The sequence below is a fragment of the Catharus ustulatus genome, chromosome 30 (assembly GCF_009819885.2).
Source record: "Catharus ustulatus isolate bCatUst1 chromosome 30, bCatUst1.pri.v2, whole genome shotgun sequence".
Classification (NCBI taxonomy): Eukaryota; Metazoa; Chordata; class Aves; order Passeriformes; family Turdidae; genus Catharus; species Catharus ustulatus.
The window spans coordinates 3,885,720-3,903,470 of NC_046250.1; the positions used below are offsets into that span (position 1 = coordinate 3,885,720).

Consider the following 17,751-nt stretch of genomic DNA (forward strand, 5'->3'; position numbering starts at 1 on the left):
GCTCCATCTATAGCCGCGCGCCCGTGACGTCGGGGTTCGCGGCACGGGGCGAATCGCAGCCCACGAAGGGTTTTTCTCCTTTGTCTCTGACTCACCGCGGACGCGGGGCCGTGGGGGCAGCGGGCGCGGGGCGGGCGCTGCCTCGCCCGGTGCCCCCGCCGCGTTCCCGGCGCTGTCACGGGTCACCGGGAAACTTCCAAGGAGAGGGAAAAGCAGCCGGGTGGCACTGGGAGGGGGTGCCTCCCCTAAAGGTGTGGGGAAGCGTGGACAAATCCCTCTAGAGAGAGGAGCTGGGAGATTTCCTGGGGAGGGGGTCGCCTCCAGCACCGAGGGTCTAACAGCTGGGATTTGGTTGGATTCAAAGCATGGCTTCCAAAACACTTGGCTTCCTAAAAAATGTCCTTTTTCAGCTTATTTTGTTTGTCTCCTTCATGTCCTGCAAGTCCAGAACGGTCTGAGTGTGGGACTGAGGTGACGGATGGGATTTATGGATCAGAAATGGGCGAGGAAGAGGGAAAAGCAGAGAAAGGAGAAAATGGCTCTTTCCAGAAATAGTTTGATCCCTCATCCATCAGTGGATCAGCTTTCCCATGACAGTGTCCATCCCATCCTGGACAACATCCCCCTGCCATGATTTCAAGTTGTAGTTTAACCCCAGTACTCTGGAATTATAGGGATGTACTTGGATTATGGAGTACTTCCAGAGTTTCTGTGAGTGTTTGTATCCCATTCTGAGTGTTGGCCATGGGGCCCAGGACCAGGATTTGCCATCTCTGTGCCTCAGTTTCCCCTTTTACCCCATGTGGCCAAAGCTTGGTCCAGCAGGGCTGATGGCAGAGGGACAGATGAGCCACGCCGGCTGCCCAGAGCCCCCAGTGAATCCCCGGGACACCACAGAACCTGCCAGTTTATTTAATGACATTTTGCCTCCCAACCGCACTTGTCCTTCCTCAGATCCTGTTTTTGGTGGCCAGGGCCTGCAGAGCACCGGCTGATGGCCAGTACCAGATGGCACAGTGCTGGTGGCAGTGGGACAGCTCTGTCGTGCCCTTTGAATCCAGGGCCCACGCTCTTCCCAAACGTCCTCTGGTGCCAGGGAAGTCGTCCTGAAACCACAGCAGGTAACGCACCTGCACACACCTCCCCTTCCCGGGGAGCAGGAATTCAGCTGCAGTTGGAATCCTCAGGCTGTTCTGACAGTGCGACAGTGAGTCACACTGTGAAGGATGTGACCAATGATTCAGAGCTGGAAACATCAACAATTTACATGGAAGGAAGGAGACAGGAGGGAACCCGTCTCCCATTTCTGTACCAGCTGCACTTCCAGCAATGAGGCCGACCCCGGGGGCTGCTCAGCAGTGGGACAGGTGACATGGTCTGTGCAGCCTCTCCAAGGTGTGTTTGTGCCTCTCCCTGTGTTCACATCACCCCTTTGCTACACCCGGCCCTGATGCTGTGGCTATTCCTTGTGCTGCTCCACAATAAACAGCGATTGCCAAAGTCGCCTTTTCCTGCAGAGCAGATCAGCAAACTCTTGGTTTATTTACATATTTAACACCCCACACACAGCATTTTGCCTCTGGATATCAAGTGTGAAGCTGCTGCCTGGAAGGCAAGCGGAGTTTAATTAGGACACATGCTTTTCTGTGTCTCTGACAATAATTACAGTGTTGGTGTCTGGGAAAGGGGCTGCTGGAGGAGAGGATGGGGCAGGGGGCTGCCCAATATCCTCTGGTGGCTGTGACTCAGCTCCCCTCTGCTGGGGTCTCAGGATGTCAGAGACCTGAGTCGTGTGTAAGGGGGAATTCACTTGCAGCAGCTCTGCCTGTCTCAACAGCCCAAAATTCACAGTACAGGTGTCCACACAGTTCCCCCCCGGTGGCAGAGAACCTCCCCCAGCACAGGGTGTGCTCTACCCTCCCTTCCCCAAAGAGCTGCCCAGGACCCCCAGGGCCAGGTCCCCTCTTCCCTGCAGGGCTTTGCTCTATCCCACATCAACAGGACTTAGCTGTGATGCCAAGATAATTCCCAGGGATTTAGGAGCTCATTTCATTTGATCTGGCTTGTTAATTCCCAATCAAGCGCTGATTAGAGGCCAGGGAGCAGAGCTGGAAACGCACTCGCAGGTTCCTTGGTGTGGCCCTGGAGGGGAACAAAAGCTCCCACGGAGGCTCAGGCTGTAACTGCACCTTGTGGCATTGGGAAAGGGAAAGTGGGAATGATCTAGCAGACAGATTCGGCCAAAGTGGGGGATTTAATAGGATTCAACATATACAGACAAACAGCAAAGGGCTCCTGTGCCACAGCTGCACCCCACAGCTGCTCCCCCAGCACGGGGCAGCATCGCTGGGTTCCTCACGGGACTCATCCCATGTGTCCTGGTAACGAGCCAGGAGCTGCAGGGATTCAAGGGCTTTCCCAGGCTCTCCACAGGTGACAATCCCAGTCCTGGAGCTGTTTGTGAGGGCACAATGAGGAGCTGCAGCAGGGGCACATCCTTGCCCTTGGGCTACTGCCAGCTCCAGCATTCGCTGCCATTCTGGGTGTGGAGGGGAAGCTCCAACTGCAGGGCAGAACATCCTGCTCTGCTCTGGGAAAGCTCTGAACGTGCAAAAAAGTGATCATTCCTTCAGGATTCACCGTCGGCTGCTGGACCTTGGTGGGACTTGGGAGCTGTCAGCGCTTCGACCGCGGAATCCTGCGGCTGTGACCTCCTCCAGGAAGCTGCCAGGAAACGTTCAGGTCAGTGGAACAAGGGCCAGAGATCTGCTCATGGCACCCGTGGCACCCTGAGACTTGTCTGAGAGGTGTGCAAGGCCAGAGGGGCTGTGACTGTCCCCAGCACAAGCCTCAGGCCCGCTGGCATCACACACCCGTGGCTGGGAGCAGCTCCCAAAGCCAGGAACGCTCCCAGCCGGAAGGATGCTGCCGAGGATGGTTCCTCTGGCAATGAGACACCACGGCCATTCCCAGGCTGACTCATCCCTCAATGTGCTGATCAGGTGATCTCAATTCTTTAGGCAATGCTTAAAAAACCACCCAAAACGATAAAGAAATACAAACCAAGATATGCCACCAATCCTAAGAAATGGGATTCCCCTAAACTGGGGCTGCAGCAGCATTTCCTGCCCAGGCTGTGAATCTTGAGGGGTTTGAAAAATAGTAAAACCCTAAAATCTCCTGAAAAACCCTGCAGCAACACCCAGCTCTGAGTCTCGTCAGACACAGCTGGGAGGGGGCACAGCCTGTGCACTGCCCACTGGCACAGGCTCTGGCACCTAGCTTTGTGTTCCAGCCTGAGCTCTCCCTCCTCCAGGTTATTTTTAGGCACTAGAACCAGGCAGAACTGAGCTCTGGCAGGGAATGACTGGTGTTTTTAGGGTCTCCTGGTTCGGTGCTGTCTGGAGCAGGTTGTGCCTGTGACCAGTTACACCTCAGGGTCCCTTGGCACATCCTCTCTGAGCACATTCCCAGACTGGAGTGACTGGAGGCAAGAGCCAAACTCCCACCTGCCCTCCAGGGATGAGCTGCACCACAGCACAAATCCTTCCTGCTGAGGCTGCTGTTCCCAGGACCCTGCAGATCCTGCAGGAGCAGGTGAGGACGCAGCACAGGCATCTGCAGGTACCTCCACAGCTGCCCCACCCAGGCAGGGCCTGAGATGGAACTCCCAGGAGAAACGAACCCCGCACAGTGAGGAGGGTCCCCAGGGGGATCCGGTGCCGCCGCTGCAGCCGTAACTGGGTAACTGGGTCAGGCCCCACATCCTGGGATTAGTCCCAGCAGGTTCGTGCTCAACCTGCCCAGGATGAGTCAGCCCCAGCACCAGATGTTCCTGGCAACCCTTTTTATCCGATTATTGATCCTTTGTAACCCTTTCTCCTCCAAACCCAGCGGAATTGCTCTGGAATCCCCAAGAGCAGAGCGAATTCTGCATCCTTTGGGCCGCCCCTCTGGGCCCACAGATGTTGGTCCCAGTTCCAGCAGGGAGTAAGAACAATGGAACCAGGATTAGGTGCTTACATGGCTGCTCGGTGCATTAACACCCAAATCCCCTTGTTTCTGGTGACATATCTGCCCTAATCCCACAGGAATCAGCAAGGCCATGGATTACAGGAGGGGTTGGGACACGCTAAAACCTGGCTTTCCTCATATCAGACACCTCACGGATGTGCTGAGATATCCCTGATCCTAGGGCACTGTGCTGGAATCGTGAATAACAGTGGACAGGAGACAGCTTTGTTGTCCTTCCATCCCCAGGGAAACCTTATCCAAGGGAAAATGGATCATCTGGGACAGGGCTGTTTCTTTGCTGTCCTCCCCAGGCAGGACCCAGCCCTTCCAAAGCACCAGCCTTTTATTTTCCTCCTCCCTACCCCCCCACTTCATTCTTTGAAATGCAAATTTGGATACAGAATCCCAGTTTTTCTGTAAATAATTCAGGGACTGCACAGCAGCAGAGCCCAAACCAGCCCAGGTGGCTCCTGGCAGCACCAATCCAAGTGGAGCCACTGATGGAGCTGCAGATCCTGAGCTTCAGCAGCAGCTCAGGATTTTCCCACCATCCCACACTGAACATTGGGAATCTGGAGAAAATTCCTGCTCTCCTACCTGGCCAGTAGCAAGCTGTGCTGATGGGAAGCAATTCCCAGAGTGGTCTCAATTCCTTCCTGTGCCCACAGTGAGTAATTTGGGTTCAGGAAAAGTTATTTGTATTTATAAACCAGAATTTCCCACTTGGTGTTCCATATTGACAGGGATCTTTGCCCACCTTGAGCAAAGCAGCTGCAGGTTCATTCAGTGCTGAATTCCCATGTGCTGCTCTGGCTTCTTGTTATGAACTAGAAAAACTCTAAGGAAAGCTCTACTTGCCTGCCCTTGAACTCAGGGAAATGCAGGTTAAACCTCCAGTTCAGGGATCTGTCCCTGAACCACCACGAGCAGAGCTGGGTCCGGAGCACTGACACCCATCTCCATGTGGGGATCCCACAGGCATCCTGAATTCCTGCTGTGCCAGCAGTTTTACAGGCAGGATGTGCAGAGAGGTGGGCTTTACCTCCTGGTGTTGTGGATGGTGGTCCCACCCAGGACGATGCGGACGCCGGGGTTGGAGCGGTTCAGGTTGAACACGGCCAGAGCCTCCTCGTAGGTGGCCCCCCCGATGAGGAACACAATGATGTCCTGAGGCCTGGGAGAAAGGCACAAATCATGGAATGGTTTGGGTTGAAGGGACCTAAAAGTTCATCTCATTCATGGCAGGGATACCTTCCACCAGATCACGTGGATCCAAGCCCTGTCCACCCTGGCCTTGGACACTTTCTGGAATGGAGCAGCCACAAATACTGAGTTGGATCAGACAAAGTCAGGGATAAATCCTGCACCTTGGAGGCAGTGATCCATGATCCCAAGGGCTTGGAGCTGGAAACAGCCCACTGAATCCCCCAAAACCTCTCCTCTCCTGAACTTTCACCCACAGCCCCGAGCAGCCTCCAGCAGCACCACCCCAATCCCTGTGGATCCACAGGCCGATGTTTAATGCATGATCTGCTGGGGCTGGGAAATCAGGATCAATTCTGGAGTCAGGCAAGGACACGGCACTGCCTTGGAGCTCCCAGGCTCGGGGCAGCTTGTGCTGTGACTGATCAGGATTTCTGCCTCAGTTCACCTGAGGGGACATTTCCCAGCCAGCAGGGAAATGTGGGATGGTGGAGAGAAGCCAAGTAAGAGAAAGGGGGGAAAGGAGGGAAGCACCTTCCTCCATCCCAACACAAACTCAGGAGTGCTGTGCCCATCCTGCTTTCAAGTGAGCTGCTCCTTCCCCCTCCCATAACCACCCTCCCAGTCCCTTGGAAGGACCAACACCAGGGATTTCTTTCTTGGATCACTGCATGGACAGCATGACCCAGAGCAAAGCTGCTCCTACCAGCTGGGACACAGGCACCGGGGATGTCCCAGTGCCAGAGGCACCTGGCTGTGCCCCAAAGGCCCCACGCACCTGTCCCGAAGTGTGTTGGGGCCCAGGTAGGGATACTGGCTGTCCTTGAGCTTTCCCTTGATGAGCTGGTCCAGGGTTTCCTGGAGCAGGGGCTGGTGCTGGGTGTACACGTTCTCGATGCCCTGCAGCCAGCCGGAGAGAAGCTCATCAGGAAGTGGCACAGCAGGGAAGGAGGATCAGCAGAGGCACAGCAGGATTCAGCACCCCTGAGTTTGGGACTGAGCAGCTCTCCAGCAGCTCACTCCCGTTGTTCCCAGTGGAATCAGGCCCTGAAGCCACTGCCCTCTCTGTGAGACCCCAGGCCTGAGCCAGCAGCCCACAGCATTCCTGCCAGCCCTGCTCCTCCTCTGGGCTGCAGTTTTGGTCGAGTCTGTCCCTGTTTCCCCACGGCAGCTCGGTACCTTCAGGCCTTTGAGGAACTGCTTGGTGATGGCCACAGCATCCTTGGGGCTGAACAGGTCACTGCCTCGGACCCGCTTCCCTCCGTACTCCACCACGGCGGACACCAGCTGTGCAGGGAGAGGGCAGGAGCCCTGTTAGCCTGGGAACTCCTGCCAGGCTGCGGGGAGGAGTCACTGCAGACACCTCATGGAGGTCTGGAACGGGGACAAGGAGCCACGGAGGTGATCCCAGTGGAACTGCACATGGAGGTGAGGAGGCAGAGCAGCAGCACCCCCACACACCCCAGCCCGCCCCGACCCTCCTGCCTGAGGAGAGGCTTCATCTCCATCGCCTGCAGCAGCGACATCAGCTCCTCCACGCGAGGTGACATCATCCCGCTCCTCCACCTCCTCCCCAGCTGCTCCTGGCACTGCCACCTGTTCCCTCCCTGCCAGCTCCTCACCATCCCCAGCCCCTCGCTGCAGCCACTGCCTGTGCTGCAGAAGCTGGGGAAAGTGGGGGAGGAAGAGACGAGAGGAAGCACATCCCAGGCCTGTGTACGTGCCACACTCCGCTCCCAGCAGGGTCCTGCCATCCCTTTATTAAATTCTTCATAATATCACAGAATCACAGACTAGTCAGGAGTGGAAGGGACCTCCGGAGTGCAACCCCCAACATCACTGATTTAGGAAATGAAAATCGAGTCCCTTGTTTAAAACACCTTTTAAAGTCACACCCACAGATCCCAGCCGAGCTCTGTGCAACAACACGGCCTTGGTCTGACCCAGAGCAGGCAGGTTTCACCCCAAACAGCAGCGGCTGCCCCATCCTGTGGGACATCGGGGCTGCCCCTGCTCCTGCCCCACCCCGGGGTCACCTCCCAGTCCTGCCCCTGCTCCTGCCCCACCCTGGGGTCACCTCCCAGTCCTGCCCCTGCTCCTGCCCCACCCTGGGGTCATCTCCTGGTCCTGCCCCTGCTCCTGCCCCACCCTGGGGTCACCTCCCGGTCCTGCCCCTGCTCCTGCCCCACCCTGGGGTCACCTCCCGGTACCTGCCCCTGCTCCTGCCCCACCCCGGGGTCCCCTCCCGGTACCTGCCCCTGCTCCTGGCCCACCCTGGGGTCACCTCCTGGTACCTTCCCCTGCTCCTGCCCCAGTCCTGGGGTCACTCCCGGTACCTGCCCCTGCTCCTGCCCCACCCTGGTGTCACTCCCGGTACCTGCCCCTGCTCCTGCCCCACCCTGGGTCACCTCCCGGTCCTGCCGCCCGTCCTGCCCCAGCCCGGGGTCACCTCCCGGTACCTGCCCCTGCTCCTGCCCCACCCTGGGATCACTCCCGGTACCTGCCCCTGCTCCTGCCCCACCCTGGGGTCACCTCCTGGTACCTGCCCCTGCTCCTGCCCCACCCTGGGGTCACTCCCGGTACCTGCCCCTGCTCCTGCCCCACCCTGGGTCACTCCCGGTCCTGCCGCCCGTCCTGCCCCGTCCCCGGTTACCTTGCGGTACCTGTCGGTGCCGCCGCGGCCCCGCAGCTCCTCCAGCAGTGCCGGGAGGCCGCTGCTGCTGTGGCGCTCGTAGCGCAGCGCGTAGAGCATCACCAACCGCGCCGCGTCCAGCTCCGACACCCGCGGGCTCTGCAGCAGCCGCCGCACGCTCTGCGGGACACACACGGCTCCTCAGGAACGCGGGGACTGCTCCGGTGCCCTGGAGCCACCCTGCCATCACTTTCCGACACCTCCAAGCTCCGCCTGGATCTTGCCAGCTTGAGCAGAGCCACCCCACAGGTTCCACCGCTAAACTGGCTCCAGAAAACCCCTCAGGTAATCCCTCCAAATCCATTTCCTCTTTGGAAGGTGCAAGGCAGAGGCATCAAAGTCTCAGCAAACGTTTGGATGTGAGGTGTGGAAGAACAAACTGCACTTTTGGAAGTGAAGGAAGAAGGAAATTAAAGCATGGGAATAGAGATATCCTAGCTACAGGAAAGAACAGGGATCTGTTATCACTCCTGATCTGCTGCTGGATTCATCACCCTGGCCCAGGTGTTTGTTGGCATCTATTTGACCGATGCTGACTAATGACAAAAACACAGCATAAAATCCTGGCTGTGAGGAGGATCAAGAGGAATTTCACCACTCAAGGTCAGGAATCCACCTGCGAGGGGAGGGCTGGAGCCCCAGGGAGGTTCCTGTGCTGGCAGTGCCAGGATCAGAGGAAGCAGAGAACAGAACAGCCATTGTCCGTGGGAGGAGCTGGGATTCCAACCCTCCATTCAGCTCCCAGGGCTCATGTTCTGTGTCAGGGTTAATGAGAGCCCAGGGGAGGAAGAACCCAAATGTCCCAGACTGGGGGGCCCAAGGCCACCAGAGACTCAACAATCCCTGAAGTGACATCAGGGGAGAACAATTCCACCCTTATTCCGGGCTCTGGCTGCTGCTCCTCGTCCTGTGGCCTTGCCCCTCCGGCTGCCATTGGGAGCGGCAGCGGGGACAGCCCAGGGCGGGGTCGCTGCAGGGACAAAGATCCCACTTAGAGGATTTTCCATTTACTTTTAAGCTGCCGCACAGCTCCCAGTGGCCTCGGTTGCTGGAAACACAACAGGGCTCTTCAGGCACAGGACTGGAAAGAAACTGAGGCAGCATTTCTGCTCTAAAACTGCATAAACACCGTTTGTGTAGAGCAGGACCAAGGTGACCCCAGAAACACCATGGCACAGCTCTGTGCTGTGTATATTCCATCAAAAATCATGGCTCATGGCACAGGGAGGGAGCAGACTGGGAATATTTGACTTTTAAAGCGCAACAACCTGAGCTGGAGACAGTGATACAGCACGAGGACCTCAGAGGCTGCTTCCAGCAAACACATTTCTGGCTGCATTCCCAGTTCCATACTCAGCCATGTAAATCCTGCCAGACACCAGCCATGGAATCCCATCCCTGCACTCCCTGGTCCATAGGGAAGCATCAGCCCAGGGGATGGGAGCACATTCTGCCTCTGGGGACAGTCTGGTGTTATCCCCTTGGCCCCCACCAGGGTCACAGAGGTGGGGAAACTGATCTCAAACCTGCTGGAGATGCTTTTCCTCATTTCCCAGCCCCTCTGCTTCCCCAGTGCCATGCAAGAATCTGTTACATGCTGGGGATCCCCCTCTGCTACCAGAAATCAAGGAATCAGAAAAATCAGGAGTGAGTGGCTGCTCCAGCCCTGCTCTGAGCCATCCCAAAGCTGCTGTTTAACACCAGCCTGAATCCATCACCACTGACTCTGCCAGACCCTGCTCAGGTCACAGCACAAGGGGCCACGTTCAGCTGCCAGGGAGCCTCTCTCCAGCTTTTCCAGGCCTTTCTGCCAAAGAAATCTTGGATCTAAGAGACTTTCCAGAGGTTTTTCTTAAAAAAATAAGTAAAGACAATTCCATGGATTCCAGCTCTTCTGCCCAACAAACACATCAGCTCCTGCACGGCATCTGAGGTTGTTTTATACTGGTGCCTGCCAGAAGCCAACTGGCAGAAAATAATGAAAGAATGCTGGATTGTGGGATGTAAGGACAGGATTTGCAAAGATGCTTCTCAAGCCAGTTATTAACGATGACTCATTCCCATCTGAGCTGAGCACCGAGGAGCAATTCTACATCCAGTGTCCCTCCCCACAAGAAATCCACACACAGAGCTCCCACTGCCTCCCAGCATCCAACCCCCACTCCCAAGGACTGACAGGATGAAACCCCCCCGATCCAGAGCCAGGATGAGTACCTGGAGGGCACTGGAGTGGTCACTCTGGCAGGCCAGCTCCTGCTCCACCTCTGACACCTCCAGCAGGTTCCGCTCCGCCACGAGCCGGGACAGCTCCCCCACCACTGTCACGTGCTTGGACACTGTGCCTGACATCTTCTTGAACTGAGGGTAGTTCTCCACAAAGGCCTGTGACGGGAAACTGAGGCAGTGGGTGCTTCCAGGGAAAAGCAGGGGATAGAAGATGGCTGCAGCCAGCTATAAACTGTACAAATTCCCAGCAATCCGAGCCCTGTGCAGGTGTGCAGAGGATCAGACACCCTGATCCCAGAGCCCACAGGATTTCTCCCATTACCAGAAGATTTCTGGGAGGGATGTACTTTTTATTTACTCCTAATATTAAAGGATGGGATAAGCTGGGATGGACTTTATCTGTACCTTCATATCTGCGATGGACTCCAGCTTCTGCTGCTCCTTTGGCTTCCTCCTCTGGAAATCCTCCATCAGGTTCTTGATGTTGGTGCCAATCTCAGCAAAGTTCAGGTACATGTTCTGTGTGGAACAAGACAGGAAGCAGAAAGAAACTCATTTAACGATCTTAACCAAGGAAGAGCCTTGAGCAGCTGGGAGAAAATGTCTCCATCCCCCAAAACCTGCAGCAGGGTTTGAAATCAAATCACAAACAGGACACGTTATCTCACGTCAGTGCTGCACACTGATGGTCACAAATGGCACATCCCCACCCTGAGCTCCTTTCCCAGGGCAAACCCTCAGATGTGGGTGCTGATGAAGCCCCCCAGGACACCTACGTTGGCGTAGAACTCGTCATTCTCAGCTGACAGGACGACCTCCCGCAGGTCCTTGCTGATCCCCGGCACCCGGGACAGGTCGATGCGGTTGTTGTTGATCCCCAGCAGCTCGTGGACCATGGCCTGGTACGTCCACTGCCAGGGGACAGAGGAAGGCAAAGGGATGACCTTGGTGAGACACAGCACTGGGAAATCAATGGGCTTCAGCTGAACCCAGCCAGAGCTGCTCCGGCTACGCCAGGACACACAGCAGAGTCCGGGAGTGTCCCTCAAACCAGCCAGGCTATTCCAATGAAAATAAACATCACTGATAAATATTCAGATGGGGAGACAGAGCAGAGGGAAACCGCCCCCCTCCAGGGCCATTCCAGAATCATGGGATGGTTTGGGTTGGAAGGGACATTAAACCCATCCTGTTCATGGCAGGGACACCCCCCACCAGATCAGGAATTCCTGCAGGTACCTTCAAAAGAGACCAAAGAGGGATGGGGATTAACATTCCTGTTCCAACACCTCTGTTGGCCACCAGACCCCCCAATTTCTGCCCAGGCAGGGAGAGATGCCACAGTTCCACTGCAGAATTCCCTACATGCTCCACTGGCAGGAGCATTTTTGCACATCAGGAGATTCTATTTTTATCCTGAGAAGTCTAATAATAACCCAGAGAGAACAGTGGCAGCTGATCAGAGTCCTACCATGTCCAACACTCCATTTACATCCCTGGGAATCTCTTTGGGATAGGAAATCCTGAAACAGCAGATAACGCCCGATGCTGAGCACAGTCCTAAACACCATAAACCAGGTGTGAGCTGGGCTGTGACAGCCACACCCCTCTGTGACACAGATGTCACCTCCAGCTCCTGCAGAACTGGTGTTACAGCAGCTCTGGGGCTGCGGATCCCACCCAGGTGCAGCTCCTGATCCCCAGGTTCCAAGGGAACCTCACAGAAATGGAGACCCTGCCAGGATCTGCAGCACAGCATGGAACAAATAAATCCAACAGCTCCCAGCAAATCCAGCAGCCATCGATAAGAGAGGGAGACTCAGCAGGGCAAGGTCACTCGACAGCTGTGTGCTGCCCACAGCCCTACAAACAACCCTTGGGAAAGGCCCTGCAAAACACTGGAGCTCCAGAAGCCACACAGAGGTGCTGGTGGCCCTGTTTTCCAGGGTGCTGGGTCCATCTGCCACTGCAGCCAGCACAAACAACCCCCACTCAGGTCTGGAAAACCTCGCCAGGGGATAAAAGAGGGATTTTGCAGGGATTGGGGGTGGGAAGCAACACTTTTCTCTCCTACATCCAACCCATGAGCTGCCAGGGATGGAATTCCAGCTGCTGCAGTCTGCCCCAGCCTGGCAGACCTGGGATGTGACTCAGGCTGTGACTCACCTGGTTCAGGAGCGGGGTGATGGCATCGTCTGACCGGTCCAGGATGAGGAGCAGGGGAGGGACCTCAGTGCGCCGGAAATCAAACAGCTCGTACTCCTTCGTGATCACTTGCTGTGCAGAAAAGGGAAAAATCCCACTTGGACACCTGGAAAAGCTCCCTCTCAGTGTGGACTTGGGCACAGAGGGAAGGGAGGGTGAAACCCCAACTGTGCTGCTTTGTCTGCACTGCCAGGGAGGAGCTGAAGGCCCTGGGGACCTGGGACATGGCTCCCAGGAATGCTGCACTCTGAGAGGAGAGCAGGACACAGCCTGCCCACTGCTGGGCCTCAGAGTAAATGATGGATTTTACAGGAATTTACTGAAAACAGGTGTTTCCTTCCAGTGGATCCACATGTAAAAAATTAAGCAGAATTCATCCCAAAGGGATGCTCAGTGGGTTCCTCTCACCTTCACGCACTCGGCCAAGCGCTTTGCTGGCTCTGAGGAGAGCTGGTACCGGATCATGGGGCACTTCTTCAGGGACAGGAGCAGAGCAGTGAGCCCCTGGGTTGTCCTGGTGAGCTGAGCCGGGTCCCAGCTGCGGCCCTGGAAGGAAAGGCTGCAGCTCACATGGATGCACCAATCCCAGACTTTCCCACATCCTTGTTTCTAAGTCTCACAGGAAAGCACTGGGGCAGCAGGGACCCACGGGCTGAACCCCACTCCCCGGTGTTCCTCTCCCTGCCCAGGCCCATTCCCCTCACGTGGCCCCTCTGGCAGCCCCCCATGGTCCCGGTTTATGAGGGACACTGACAGGACAAGTCTCTGTGCTCCTACCCGACAGCAGCCCAGCAGGTTGAGGGAGAAGACGTGTGGGTTCACCGCGATGTAGTCACCGTAGAACTCCTGGGGAAGGGAGCAGGACAGTGCTGTGTCTCTAACCCTGACCCCAGCCAGAGCCATGTGCCAGCACTGGCCACCCAGCCCCACCACCACCACCTGGACTGGACTATCCTTCCTTCCTCCACCCCAAACCCCTCTGACAACTCCCCTGCCATTGGTACTGTGCATTGCTGCAGTGCCCAGCTCTTCATCAGCACCACCAACATGGAACCGTGGAATTAGTGACTTTGGAAAAGCCCTTTAAGTCCCTCCAGCACTGCCAAGGCCACCACTAACCCATGTCCCCAGGTGCCACATGCACATGGATTTGAACTTGGTAGCACCTTGTGAGACACCAAGAACAGCAGCAGCTCTGAGAGCACAGAGAAATGGGACCTTTTCTGTCTTTTACTTCTTAATCCCACATTTGTGTCCATCCCTCCTCCCATCCAGGCCTGTCATGAACCTGTTGGGAACAACAGTTCTCCTGCTCCCAGTGTCTGGCAGCCTGGACCTTCCCTTTGCTTTTAGGTTTGGATCTGCCTAAAACATCCAAACTTCACCTGGACTTCAGCCACGACCTCCTGCTCATCGGCCTCGGCCAAGGCCTTCACATCACTCTTGCTGATGACGTTGCTGAAATCTGGGAGGAAACAGGGAAGGGACAGTGGGGCTCCAAACAGACCCTGTAGAACAGCTGCTCTGATCGCCTCCAGAGCAGATCCCACTGAGACCCTCTAACCCTGCACCTGCAGGTGTTGGAATCCTCAGCCGCCTCCCAGGGATGCTCCCAACACATTCCCTGCCCATCTCCCAGCGGCTGGTCCCACTGCGTCCTGCAGAGCCACAATGACATCTAGAGGCCACTCCACCCAGTTCCTGAGATCCTACTGACTAATTCCTGGCCTGGAGGATTAGACTTCAACCCCAAACCAGCTGGAGTCATTCTGCCTCATTCCCAAACTCATGGAACATTCCGTGGCACGAGCAGGACACACGGGAAGCCCCTGCCTGACACACCCGGCACAGGAAGGTGATCCTGTCCCATCCACACTGGGATGCAGAGCCTGTTCCAGATTCATGGACCTCCAGGACACCTGGACTCTTCATACTCACAGATGAAGTAGACGCTGTACTTGGGCCTTCGCAGCTCCTGCACCAGGAGCTCCACGTTCTCCTGGATGGGAACAGCACCACGGAGAGCACAGTTAATGAATACGGAATCATGGAATCATTAAGATTGGAAAAGCCTCTGAGACCTTGTGTCCACCACGAACCCCTGTCCCCCACTGCCACATCCACATGGATTAGAACAATTCCAGACGCGGTGGCTCCACCACTGCCCTGTGCCAGGGCTGAACAACCCTTTCCATGAAAGGATTTTCCTGAATATCCAACCTCAATCTCCCCAGCACTATTCGAGGCCGTTTCCTCCCCCTCTGGTCAGTACCTTGGTGGGCCGCAGGAAGCAGATGGCCTTGAGGTGCTTCATGGGCTCCCTGTTGGGCGAGTCGAGGCGCTCGAAGAGATAAACCTCTCGCTGCAGGATCTCGGACTGGGTGTACACCACGCTCACGGCGCCGGTCTGAGGGCGGCAGGGGAGCGGCGCCCGTCACCACGGCCCCGGGCCCGGCTCCCGGCCCCGCCGCCCTCCGCGCTCCCGGCCCCGCTGCTCACCGTCTCCCGGTCCATCAGCAGCACCTTCATGCCGGGGCCGCTGTCCTCGATCATCTTGGACACGTACTGCCGGACCGCCAGCACCGCGTTCATCTTGGCGGGGATGCTGCTCCACCGGGCCAGCCCTCCCCGGCCGCGGCCTCGCCCCGCCGCCTGCTGGGAGCTGTAGTCCGGCAGCGGGAGCGGGATCCCGCCGCCCCAGTGCCTGCTGGGAGCTGTAGTCCGGCAGCGGGAGCCGCGGCCTGTCCTTCCCCTCACGGGGACCCGAGCGGGGGAAAGGGCTCGGCGAGGGCGGAGCAGTTTGAGACCCAGAGCCCAGCCAGATCTATGCCAGACACACCTAAACCCACCCAAACCTACCTAAAAACAAAACAAACCCGCCCCAACCTACACTAAATCCACCCGAGCCCACTCAAGCCCACCCTAAACACACACAACCCCCCCCAAGTCTACCCAAACCCACTCCAAAGCACCCCAAACGTCCCCAGACCCTCCCAGGAGGGCTCGGCACACCCGAGGGTCCCCTGGGTCCCCAAGGACAGCGGCCGTGACTCGGTTTTGCCGCTCCTGGAGCTCGGGCTGGGCCCCGGGACCGGCCCGGCCCCGCTAATCCCGGAGCGGAGATTAGGAGCTATTCCCGGCAGGACAGAGCTGACCCGGGCCAGGCCCTGCGCTGCTGCCAAAGCCCTATTTATAGCAGGGGATAACAATTCATTAATGATGATATCCGGCCTTTCACTTCCAATTAAGCGACTCCCCACTTCCTCTCGGAGTGACGGACGCCTTTGTGTCTTTAATCCTTCCATTTCCGCTGAGATTTTACTTTTCACTTCCCAAACACTTTGGGTTTTCTTTCCTGGAAGCTGGGAAGTTTTGCACATGTATGGAGCTTCGTATGAACCCCAAAGATTTGAATGGTTTAAATAGAGATTTGCCTAGAAAAATACAACTCCAGTATTTTCTTTCTTACGTCTTTTATTTCTTGCCTGATTTTGTTTCTCATATCCAAGCTGATGCCTCAAGAAGTGTGTGTGTGCTCCTGGCCAAAGGATACACAGAATAATGGCAAATGGGGGGAAAAAAATCGAGGTTTAATTGCATCTGATTGTTTTCTGGTCTTATTGTTAAATGAGTCAGTGTCTGTAAAGTGCTGGTTTCGTTATTGCCCAGTTTTCTTGGAAAAGCTTTTGGATTTTATTTGTGAACTAACCAAACCCAGGGTGTCATCTCCTCTTTAAATCCATCTTTGTCCTTGTCCTTAGGGAAGGCAAACCCTTTGTGCCATTTTAATGGAATGAATCACAAACCAAATCTCTGAGGCTTCTTGGTGGGATGTTTAAACATTTTAAACAACTTTTATTCTGCAGAAATTTTACACTTTTCTTTCCCCCCAGACTGATTGGTAGGAGAGCAGTTCCATGTCCTGGGAGTGGTTGGAATAATGGAATTGTTTAGGCTGCAAAAGACCTCTGCATTTGCCATAATTTTTAATTTAAACCTTCCTTAAGAATTTATTCAAGTATAATTTCTGTAAGTAACCCTGATTTAACCTCACCAATAACCGCCCTGGCCTGTCACCACTGGCCTGGCACGAGGACAGACGTTGGTCCCTAAGTTGAGGCAATAGGATTGTCCGGGATTATGGCACTGCTATTTTAAGGGGCTGAATTTGGTGTCGATTATTTCTAAAGGAATGGATTCTCCACTCCTGATTCCGAGGAGAAGTGGCCACGGCACGAACAAACAGTGCAGCCAGCAGGGACAAACCCTGGGCCCGTCCTTTCTGTGCTGGACATTTCCCTGCCCGGACACACAAACAATCCCTTTGTGCAGGACACAAACAAGGGCAGGTTCCTGGCAGGACACAAAGAAAGGATTCAACGTCGGGATCAGCTGAGCTGCGCGCATGACACAGCCTGTCTGCCACCAGCCCCAGCAGCCCCCGGCCACCACTGGCCACTGCTCCAGCCCAGGAACTGGCCCACCTGTGTTTTTCCTAGGAGAAAACGGGGAATGCGGGGCCCTCGGCACAGGGAACGTGGGGCATTCGGCCAAGGGACCGGCCATGCCACCGGCCCTGCAGCTGCTGCCCCACTCAGCATTGCTCCCGTGCCATGGGCGAGGAATAGGAACCTTTCCACAGTAAGAAAAGCGATTCCCAGTGGGAATCAGGCTCAGGGAGTGGGTGCTGACCCCTCACCCTCCAGGCTAGGCATTTCAGCACCACGCAGGGGGAATTGACCAGAAACAGGCCAGCCCCACGCTGGGGGAATTGACCAGAAACAGGTTAGCCCCACGCAGGGGGAATTGACCAGAAACAGGTTAGCCCCACGCAGGGGGAATTGACCAGAAACAGGTTAGCCCCACGCTGGGGTTCATCCCCACACTAAGGTTTCAGCCCCACACTAAGGTTTCATCCCCACGTTGGGGTTTCAGCCTCACGCTGGGGTTTCAGCCCCACTCTGGGTTTCAGCCCCACGCTGGGTTCATCCCCACTTTGGGGTTTCAGCCCCACTCTGGGTTTCAGCCCCACTTTGGGATTTTAGCCCCACTCTGGGTTTCATCCCCACACTGGGTTTCAGCCCCACTTTGGGGTTTCATCCCCACTTTGGGATTTCAGCCCCACTTTGGGGTTTTAGCCCCACACTGGGTTTCAGCCCCACTCTGGGTTTCAGCCCCATGCTGGGATTTCATCCACACGCTGGGGTTTCAGCCCCACGCTACGGTTTCAGCCCTATACTGGGGTTTCAGCCCCACTCGGGGTTTCAGCCCCACTTTGGGATTTTAGCCCCACTCTGGGTTTCAGCCCCACACTGAGGTTTCAGCCCCACGCTGGGGTTTCATCTCCACGCTGGGTTTCAGCCTCACGCTGGGGTTTCAGCCCCACGTTTCCATTTCATCCCCACACTGAG

General features: G+C 56.2%; 1 protein-coding gene across 1 annotated transcript; it reads right to left on the minus strand.

Moving 5' to 3' along the window:
* Window positions 1-2,235: 2,235 nt before the first annotated feature.
* On the minus strand, window positions 2,236-14,996 carry VPS45 (vacuolar protein sorting 45 homolog). Its single transcript, XM_033082855.1, has 15 exons — window positions 14,840-14,996; window positions 14,613-14,747; window positions 14,279-14,339; window positions 13,726-13,805; window positions 13,118-13,186; window positions 12,749-12,886; window positions 12,302-12,412; window positions 10,912-11,046; window positions 10,541-10,654; window positions 10,124-10,291; window positions 7,871-8,029; window positions 6,397-6,504; window positions 5,996-6,117; window positions 5,057-5,188; window positions 2,236-2,724 (listed from the first exon to the last, which is right to left on the minus strand). The coding sequence occupies exons 1-15, from the start codon at window positions 14,930-14,932 to the stop codon at window positions 2,637-2,639; spliced, it is 1,713 nt and encodes a 570-aa protein (XP_032938746.1). The 5' UTR covers window positions 14,933-14,996; the 3' UTR covers window positions 2,236-2,636.
* Between the last annotated feature and the right edge of the window lie 2,755 nt (window positions 14,997-17,751).

Bases quoted from the DNA above. Each gene is read 5' to 3' on its own strand.
- VPS45 (XM_033082855.1), bottom strand. From the start codon at position 14,932: ATGAACGCGGTGCTGGCGGTCCGGCAGTACGTGTCCAAGATGATCGAG. The intron at 14,340-14,612 runs GTACTGACCAGA...GTTCCCATCCAG, and splicing joins GCTTCCTGCGGCCCACCAAG to GAGAACGTGGAGCTCCTGGT. The intron at 8,030-10,123 runs GTACTCATCCTG...TGTGTCCCGCAG, and splicing joins ACCACTCCAGTGCCCTCCAG to AGCGTGCGGCGGCTGCTGCA.